The sequence below is a fragment of the Corapipo altera genome, unplaced genomic scaffold (genome assembly GCF_003945725.1).
Source record: "Corapipo altera isolate COAL_440 unplaced genomic scaffold, ASM394572v1 0, whole genome shotgun sequence".
NCBI classification, from domain to species: Eukaryota; Metazoa; Chordata; class Aves; order Passeriformes; family Pipridae; genus Corapipo; species Corapipo altera.
In genome coordinates, this window is record NW_020884872.1 from 54,214,078 (window position 1) to 54,223,935 (window position 9,858).

The 9,858-nt window shown below is 40.7% G+C and overlaps 1 protein-coding gene across 1 annotated transcript; it reads left to right on the forward strand.

The window, feature by feature from the left end:
- Nucleotides 1-492: 492 nt before the first annotated feature.
- On the forward strand, nt 493-9,525 carry NHLRC3 (NHL repeat containing 3). The gene is made up of 7 exons (XM_027647538.1): nt 493-615; nt 1,658-1,810; nt 2,643-2,790; nt 3,281-3,481; nt 4,603-4,694; nt 6,238-6,350; nt 6,854-9,525. Exons 1-7 carry the CDS (start codon nt 568-570, stop codon nt 7,080-7,082), a joined length of 984 nt encoding a protein of 327 aa, XP_027503339.1. The 5' UTR covers nt 493-567; the 3' UTR covers nt 7,083-9,525.
- Nucleotides 9,526-9,858: the final 333 nt, after the last annotated feature.

Genomic DNA, 9,858 nt, shown 5'->3' on the forward strand with positions numbered 1-9,858 from the left:
CCGCGGCCGCTCGGCTCAACACGCGGCGCCGAGGCCCGGCCTGCCCGCGCCCGCCCACGGGGCGCCCCCGCAGCGCATCGCCCTGCGACCCCGGCGGGCAGAGCCGGCGCGGCCCCGAGCGGCCCCTGGGGAAGGCGGGGAGGGGAGGGCAGGGCAGGTGGGGTAGGCGGGGAAGGCGGCCCGGGAGCGGCGCGAACACACCGACAGGACACCCCCTCCGCCGGTCCCGCCTCCCGCCGTCGCGCCCCTATGGCATCACAACGCGGACCGAGGGCCCTTTTCTACGCTGGCCGACGACAGCGATGCCTGCGCAGGAGCGGCGGGGAGTCGCGGCGGGCTCGCCCCTCTCCCAGCCCCCGGCGCGGCGCCGAAGCGCTGAGCGCTCTGGCGGGACCGCCGCCGCAGCCACTGTGAGCCGTCCCCTCGGCGCCGCCCTGGGCCCGGGGCCGGCACGGCGCGGGGAGCAGCGGCCGCGGGGCCGGGCCGGGCGGGGCGGTGCCCACGTGGCCGCCATGGCAACCGGCCCGGCCCCCGGGAGGCGGGAGGGGCTGCGGCTCCGGCGCTGCCATGGCCGGGACACTGCTGGCCCTGCTTGCTCTGCTCGGAGCCTCCCAGGTGCGCCGCGGCCACCCGGGGCTTCGTGCCGGGGCCTCCGACTACGGCGGGGAGCGGGGAGGGGCCGCGGGGAGGGGGCGGGGGGCCGGCCGGGGCCCCGGGACTCGAGGAGTCTCCTCGTCCCTGTGACTCTCCCGCCCGGCTGGCGGCTGACGTGAGGCAGGACGGAGGTGCCGAGCGATCCTTTTCAGGGGTTTCCAGGCAGTTTGCTGCGCTCGGGGGAGGAAAAAGTAATGTGTGGGTGAATGACTTCCCACTTGTTGCTGCTGTCGGGTTTTCTCCCTGCTGGATTACTCATGGTTTTCCTCCATGGCAGCCCAGTCTGTCTGTCCGCAGTTCTGTCATCAATGCACCACTGTTCCTGGCAAGGCGAGGAGCAGGAATGCCAGGTGGCCGTAGACCTTCAGGGTCACCCAGGGTACTTCTTAGCTCTGGACTGAGCTCTCCATTTCAGCACTTATATTGCAGCAGTGCTTAGCTTCCGCTCTTTTGTTGGAAAAATAGAACAAAAACCTGAAAGATTATTTTTTTCCGTTATCCTTTAAAATGCGTAAATGGACCTGAGTCTGGCCGTTCCTGGTGTTTTATGCTTCCCAGTTTCCAAGATGTAATTTTTGCTTTCTTGACCTGTTTTTTCCCCTTAATTCTGATCTTTTCTTTTTGTTATTTTCATGTCTTCTTGAAGTGGCTGTTGAGTCTTGCATTTGGAACCTTCTCCACTATTTTCCTCATTTTGGAGTGTGATTTACAAATATCTAATAGCAACTTTGATGTAAGAAATTTCAGCATGTGTGTTTTGCCTTCTAACTCCAGAGCTCCCCAGTCCAAAGGACTCATTAGCTAATTTTCAGTTTGTTGAAGCTTTCCCATTTGCAATCCAAACCTCTAGCAGCAAGCCTGCTTCTGCTTATCTGTTTTGTTAATATAAATTGAATAAGTGAATTTATGGTGCTTCAGCACACAGTTACTTTCAACTGCTATTTTCTTTGATCCCACCATCATGGAATTTGATTACTATTGGATATTTATTTTGTACTTTCAGGTTTTAGAAGCATATGATTACTTCTCTCCTTGGAAGGAACAGCAGCAGATGTACAAGCTAGACATAGGCTGGCCTAAAACTCCAGAAGACTTCACTGGCCAAACATTTTGTGTTGCTGTTGACTCTCTTCATGGTTTGGTCTATGTAGGACAAGTGAGTGGGAACACTGTATTTCTCTCTTTCTGTTGTATTTTTGCCTGTAAAGGTTTAGATTAGGATGTATATGTGTATGTTTAAATGTATATATGAATAATTTTTGTATCAAAATCAGAGAAAATATAAGTATAGATGTCTCTGCTATATCTATTTTTTAAAGCAGTTCTGGTACCATATTTGTTTGCGCTTTTTTTTTAAAAAGAAAACATTAAATTTCTGTGGTATGAATGCATGATCCAACTTCACTGAGTTACAGCAGCTTCTTCCCTTAACTGCAAGGAAAAATGTGATTCTGTGGCAACTGAATCTTCTACTCCTTCAAGCCTTGTCCCATGAAATCAAAACGACACAGCTCTTTCAACCGGTTACAGTAACTGAGTTAAATTATTTCCTCTACCCAGTTCCATGCATCGGTATCTCTACGCCATGGATAAGTGGAGGGAATTAATTGTAAAGCACAGTATGAATACTTGAGTGCCATGCAACTAATAAGCACAGTTACAATTTTTCATGCCTGTGTTATACTGGGCATATTTTTCTGCAGGAATATAAAATCACATTTCAAAATGAAGACCAAGATAGCTGCAGGTGCTTAGCTGCTTCTTATGTGATTTAAAGTGAAAGTCGAGGCTGAGTGGAAGGTTTTTCATGCTAAACTTAGACACTTCTCTCTCTTTCCTTTTCTAGATGGAAAAAGAGGTCTAGTAGACAATCAGCTCAGGACATTCTTATGATTCATGAAACATTGCAAAAACTTCACAAAAAAAAATTAAAAAAAATATGATTACTTGCCTAATATGTTTTCTTTAATCTTTTTTTGCCTTTTCAGAGGGGAGACAATGTGCCAAAAGTACTTGTGTTCTCAGAGGAAGGCTATTTTCTTTACTCCTGGAATGATACAGTTGAAATGCCTCATGGTATCTTTGTATGGAACACTGCAACAGATAGTTCAGTATGGATCACAGATGTTGGAACAGGTATGCATGGTGGTGATATGAGAAGTATTAGGTGGGGAAGAAAATGTTAATACTGAAGATTTTGCTTTAAACAACTCATTTACTTAAGTCTCTCAAACAGTTCTGAGACAGATTTGTGCTTTTCTTGCTGTGAACAAACTTCCGGGGTGCTGCACAAAAGACTCCAAAGTTTCGTGATTTGTGCTGTGTGTCTGCTTACAGCTGCTGAGTTCAGTAAGCACTCCTCCCTGCTGCCACCCAGAAGTATCAGAAAAAATCACAAATTCTGGCTAGACCTGTTGTCTGTTCTAGGTTTAGCGACCTTAATACAATTAATGAATATTGTTGTATCCTATGGATTTACAGTCATAATCTCACTACAGAATTTTGACTGTTTGATGAATTAATATCACCTGTGAGTATCAGAAGATTTTTAATCTTTGCAATTGGTTTTAATACTTATATTTTGTTTTGTTAAGATATTTTGGCACTTTTTTTTTCTTTAATTCAGGGAAATACGGACACACTGTGAAACAGTATAGCCCTTTGGGTAAACTTATGCAGGTCTTGGGCACACCAGGAAATGCTGGTTCAAGTTTGATTCCCCTGCAATTTGATCAGCCAGCAGAAATCTTTGTGGAGGAAACTGGAGATATCTATGTTGTGGATGGAGATGGAGGAATGAATAACAGATTGATCAAACTATCTGATGGTATGGAAAAATGAACTGTCACAGTAGTTGCCTATTGAAAATTGAATTTTAAATAACACAGCTTGCGAATACTTTTAAACAAGGAATAGGTAGAACTGTCATTTAACATTAGTTAGAAGACCTTGTTGAATCAGATCCTGTTTTATTGCTTGTCACTTCAGGAAAAGTCTCCTAATCATTTATGAGAAGAGGCTGAGAGTGTGAGTTTGTTCAGTCTTTAGGAGAGAAAGCTAAGGGGGATTCTTATTGCTGTCTTCAAGTCAGTAATGGGCTATAGAGAAGACAGAGCCACATGTTTCTTCTTGATGCACAGTGAAGAAATGAAGAACACTAAGCAAAAGATGCAAGAGGGGTGAATTCCAATTCAATTTTTGGAAAAAAATATTCACAGTGAGGCTGGTTAGACAGTGAATATTTTACCCAGAGATGGTGTGCATTCTCCATTCTTGAAGATGCTCGAAAGTTATGAGTTATGAGGAACCTGATCTAATTTCAGAATTGAATTTGTTACCAAGAGTAGTTCTGCTTTGAGGAGCAGCTTGGACCAGACAGTGTCTGGAGATTTATACTTAAATTGTTCTGTGTTTCTAATTAGTTTGCTCATATACCCCAGTTAGAGCAGTGAGTGTGGAGTCTGCACATGCCTATGGTTGGAATTAGTGGAGGAGCTACTTTTTCTCCTTTGTTCTATCATAAAGCAGATAGTTTCCTAATACCTGGTTTGCAAAATGGTGAATTGTTAAAACCCAGAACTGCCAGATAACAAATAAAAAAATCAATTTAGTGAAGAAATGAATAGCATAATCAGCCAACTTTTCTTTTTCCTTTTTTTTTAGTTCAGTGCTTAACAGAATCTTGGACTATGGCAGAAAGGTACTAGTGGTTACATTTCTGTAACTATAGTCCTGAAACCACTAATAATAATCCATTAGTCACTGTAGTAGCTCCAGTATTTCTTGGTTTTATGTATCAGGACTACTGTGTTTAAAAAGTTTAGAAATTTCACCTTTTACAAATTACTCAAAACAATTTTGCAAAGGAATGACTTAAAGATGCTTTATTTGTTGTTTTCTCAGTGTGATTTTTTTTTACTTTTATTTTTCATCGTGCTCACTGTTTAGATTACAAAGAGATATGGCTGACTGGAACAAACGGGACTGGCATCGGTCAGTTCAAGATTCCTCACAGTGTAACACTGGATGCTTTTGGACGGGTAAAGAGTAAAAGAAAATTATTTTTTCTTTCATCTTTCAACAGACCCATTTACGTGTATTTGAACAAAACAAACTGTATTCCTTCTTTATTTGAACTGTTGGGATCTGTGTCATTTTATGGAGGTTACAGTTTTCATTGTGCTAGTCATGAGCTGAAGTTTCCCAGTGCAGATTCTGAGGTTAACACAAAGATTCTCATCAGTTACATTGTCAATGTCCATGCAACAACTGACTGTTTCCCCTGCAGTTTGTAACAGATTGCCATTGTGAGAGTAACAGAGAACTCTGTTCTGTAATAAGTATCTACTCAAGCACTTACACATCAGGGGGCTTTAATTTCATATTTGGAAATTCCAATTAACTTTAAGATGATAGTGAGGCTCTAGCTACATTGTGGACATTACTTGTTTTTTCCATGCAGCTCAAGGCATTCCAAGAGACCACTTCTGCCAGATGTTAATTGTAGTCTGGCTTTGGTCTGCCATTCTTATAGACAAATTATGCAGCCTCTTCTTATTTTGTTTCAGTGAAAATAAGATAGCTTCACTAAAACATGACTGGTTTGAGCTAATTCTGCTGATGCTATCTGAATCAGAATAAGAAATGTATATAAAAATCACTGCTCTGCCAAAACTGGCAGAGTGGGAGAGAGAACAGGAGGGACATGGTCACTTTATGCTGAAGGGTAACTGAGTTTATTCACTACAAGACAGCAACTGTGATGGGCTATGATTTTGTTGCCAACATAGTGTTGATCAGCCTATGTTAAAAAATAATTGTTAATTTCTAAGAAATGTAAGAGAATGCTGTAGTAGTGTTTAATTTAAAAATAGTGATGAAAGATGTCAGGTCATCTTGTTCATTGCTCCCTTTTCAGTGATACCCCAGAAAAGTCGTGAAGTTTACTTACCAGACTGATGCATTGTCAACAGCTAAAACTTCAATGATTGTTGTACAAAAGGTGCCTTCACTGGAACTGTCTAGTGGTATTTACTGGCTTGCAATGTTTGTGACCCCAGTTAGCATAGGGTGGGACAGAGACAAGCTCTGCAAAACTGATAAGACAAAACAAACTCAAGGTGCTCTAAGTGTTTAAATTGCTCAATATTTGTAGTAGTATTAGGCATATGAAGAGTGCTTGCAGATGCAGTCATCACAGACCCGGATCATGAAGTGAGACTACCATTGAAAAAAAAATTTTTGGTGGGTGACAGACCTTTAGACAGATCTTTAGAATTAAAAATATGGGAATATGTCCTCACAGTGGGGGGGAAAAATCCTATCAAGACATATCTATATCATAGCCACAAAAATGAAGAGGAGGCACCAATTTCTCTGTTAAAGTAGTATAAAATAATTCATGTATGTTAACTATGGGCCAGTTTTGGTTTATATCTGGAAGTCATATCTACTGATTTACTTTTGAATGGGAAGGTACATTCTTCCAAGGTACATTTTTACTACAGGGAACTTGCTCTTATAAGAAACTAATGCATTTGCTTTGTTCTATTTGTGAACAGCCAAGATTTTATTTCTTAACAGGTATGGGTTGCAGACAGAGACAACAAAAGAATCCAAGTTTTTGATAAAGTCACAGGAGAATGGCTCGGGTCTTGGAGCAGCTGTTTTTCAGAAGATGGACCCTATTCTGTCAGGTATTGTTGAACAGTTCCTCTAGACACATGCAATTACATAAATAAGGTGTACTCATACTGGTGAATTAAAATGTTGATATTTAATTCCTGATGACAAGGAGTTAACCAGTTTAATAGGGTGCTGGGCCCTATTCATATGCAAAGATCTGCACAGTTGTATCTTGACAGGGAAATCCTGACTTCGTAACAAGCCCCATGGATTTAAATGCAGGATTGGGAACTTCATTTTAAAGTTGTTGTGTGTTATTAACTTTAATATGGTGCAGCTTTTACAGGCAGAAAGATTGTCTTGAATGAGTTTTCTGTAGCATAATCTGTCTCAATGAGAAGCCTTATGAAGAGCAAGACTTAGAAGTTAATTCTCAATGTTTTATTGCATTTTGTGTCTCATAGCCTTCAAAGATGTGACTATTAAGGAGTTTTTGTTAGTACAAAAGTGCATGGTTGTGTCAAAATGACGTCATATGGCGTCCATAATTCAAAAATATGTTTGTCTTTCACAGATTTACTGCGGATTACAAGTACCTGATTGTAGCTCAGCTGAATATCAACCGGTTAGCAATCTTGGTGGCACCACCAGTGGGTGCTATTGGGGACTGTGTTATGGTCCATACAGTCCAACTGGCAGATGAAACCAAACCGCACCTTGTGGATGTGGACATGAAGAGTGGAGCAATCTATGTTGCAGAGATTGGAGCCCAGCAAGTACAAAAATTTGTACCCTTAAGCTGATGGTTTCCCACAACTGCCATGGCACAAGCTGTGTGATGTATAAGACCTATGATCACATTTCCTGGAGTTTTTTTTGGCTTATGTTTCCTTAGACAAGCACAGAACATTGTGCTCCCAGAACCCTACAGCTAAGAATCTGTTCTGTTCTGCAGTTCTGGAGAAGTACTTGGGCTTGTTTTAGTAATGCTATGGTGGCTTTTGCTTTTGTTGCAATTGAAAAATGGAAAGCATTTTAATTTTATTATATAAAACTTTATAAACACAACTGTTGTTCTGAAATGCATGGAGTCATCTTGGGACTCCTTTACTTAGCCTGTGTATGTTGTTAAATGGTCAGAACTGTCTGAAAGAAATTGTATAAATTATTTCCTGGGAGGAGAGGACCTCATTTCAATGTTTCTTCACTTTCTTTTTTTTAATCATTGTGCTGATACTGTCCAACACCAAATACAAGGATGTATTATGATGTTAAATTAGATGCTGCTGGATATTGGTGTCAGTATGGTGTCAGATGCCACTTGCATCTGGCCTAGGTGGTTAATGACATTAAGTATTGAAATCTGTTTTCAGCTCTAGCTAAAATGGTGAAGTCTGTAATAAGCTTAAGTTAAATTGATATTAGGCACTTTGGCTCAAGTAAAAGTCTGTGCACAGCAGCCAAGTACTGATTCTTAATTAAATCAGTTCTTAACCTGATTTGATTTATATCAGCATGAATTTTCTGTTCTGTAAGGTTTCACAGGGGAACATATTGACATTCAAGTTATTTTAAGTTCCTCAAGAAAAACAAATTGCAATTTGCTAGGAAGGTCTTAATCAGCAGTAGGGACTGGGAGATATATAATTTTCTTCCAATTTATTTGTAGCACTGTCAGTTAACAGCAATGCAGCCATTTTAATTTGGGGATTTTTAACTGTTTTGTTTCCAGAATTCAGATTTCATCAACTCCATTAATGTCTAGAGTTAAGTTTCTTACCCTATATCCTACCAGATGTCTCCAACCTCTGTCCTAAAAAAAATGCTGTTCTTCTCCACTCACAGACCAGAGTGTTTCTGTTTTCTTTACATGTTGCTAGAAGACTTTAAGTTCACTTTATAGCATAGAGGGAGCTGGGTATGGAAAAATGGGATGGGGAAAATGGCATAGCAGAAATGAGACAGTGAATAACTGATTACCAGAGTAAAGCTGTGGATCTATATTCCATATTTTCTAGCTCTTCAAAACATTTGGGAGGATTTTTGCTGTTTCCACACACTTATTCTACTGTGTGGACTATTTTAATGCTAATTACCAGCTAAGAGTGGCAATTTTTTTCTTCTTCTATGGAAAGAGAATATGGGAAACAGACTTATGCTGAAATACCCATTTCAGTGAATGTTATCAAAAGCAAATGCTTCTTAATTTGGCAGGTTTCAATCTATGATCACAAATTTGTGAGTCAGCAGATGGAAAATCTGTCTAGAAAAGTCAGATTCATACTTTTTGTGGAAAGTAACTCAGCAGTGGAGCCTGATGGCCGGCCTGATTTTAGTACTATTTGAGACTAATGCACTAAATGTGAATGCTTTGTTGTTGGCTGCATCCACAAAAACAAAACCAGATCTCATCTGGGACTACCCTCACACAACCCTGAGAACCAGAACTTCAGGGTTATTCACTAGCACATATGGTCCATCGCTCACATGGTCTTGAATGGGAACTAGTTAGCAATATTTGTTTGCTGAACAAGTAGCAGTACTTCCTCTAGACCTAAGTGGATATGTCCACAGAGTGTGTTGTGTGGATTTTCTAACTAGTTTTCCACTAGCTCAGGGATCTCTGCTCTATGTGTAATTTAGCTATTTCTTGCCTACACAGGGTGGATTTATTTTCTTAAATTTTACTGTAATATCGCAATATTTGAGCGTATCTCGGTGGTGTAAGGGGTCCAGGTGTATCCATCCTTCCTCATCACATCCTCTTCCTTATTTATTTTTCCTTTGTCATATCCATTTGAAACAGAACTCAATGCTCTCTGGGAACCTGCTTCTGTGTTCAGTCAAGCAATAATGCACTTTTGGATGCTGACAGATAATTCTGCAAGCTTCTCTTTGCTCCATGGATCTGCTCTCAGCTCTTTTTTTACATGGGCTTTTGCAGCCCCTACAAATGGGGAACTTCCATCCAGCTTTGTCTGGCTTTACTGAAATAGGCTATGGTGCCAAAATGTGCCTTACCACTGGGCATATGGGTATCTGTGATAACAAGAGACAAGGGATGCTCATTATTAACTAGTATGAAATGCTTAGACTCTTTTTTGTCTCCGTGACCAGAAAATGATTTTGTGCACTAACTTGCTAATTCTATGAAGGTTTTCTTATTTATCATCTTGAAACTGATTTCTGAAAAAATGCATAGTAGGATAATTTGATAAAATAAATTGAGAATTTCCCATTATTAAAGTTTTGGGTGCTTTATTTCTGTACTAATATCAATACACTCCATTGCAATGGATTACTTTTCTAAGTATGGGGCCCTCAGCACTTTAGTAAGGTATTTAATAATTTCTGATACCAACATTCAAATGTAATCTAAAATTCCATGTTGTCTTTATATGTTACTATTTCTGTGGCCAATCTCTTTTGCATTCTAATTTATGTATCAAAACAGACACATAAATATCTCTCATATGTTTCCCTCTGAGTAATTAGTAAAATGGGATGATGAATTACATATGAGCCAAGTTTAATTAAAGTGTATACCTTTATGATGCTAATAGGGAAATAAAAAAGAAA

Excerpts from the sequence above, each read along its gene's own strand:
- NHLRC3 (XM_027647538.1), top strand. The coding sequence starts at position 568 with ATGGCCGGGACACTGCTGGCCCTGCTTGCTCTGCTCGGAGCCTCCCAG. Across the intron at positions 616-1,657 it reads CTCTGCTCGGAGCCTCCCAG|GTTTTAGAAGCATATGATTA; the intron begins GTGCGCCGCGGC and ends TTGTACTTTCAG. Across the intron at positions 3,482-4,602 it reads ATTGATCAAACTATCTGATG|ATTACAAAGAGATATGGCTG; the intron begins GTATGGAAAAAT and ends CTCACTGTTTAG.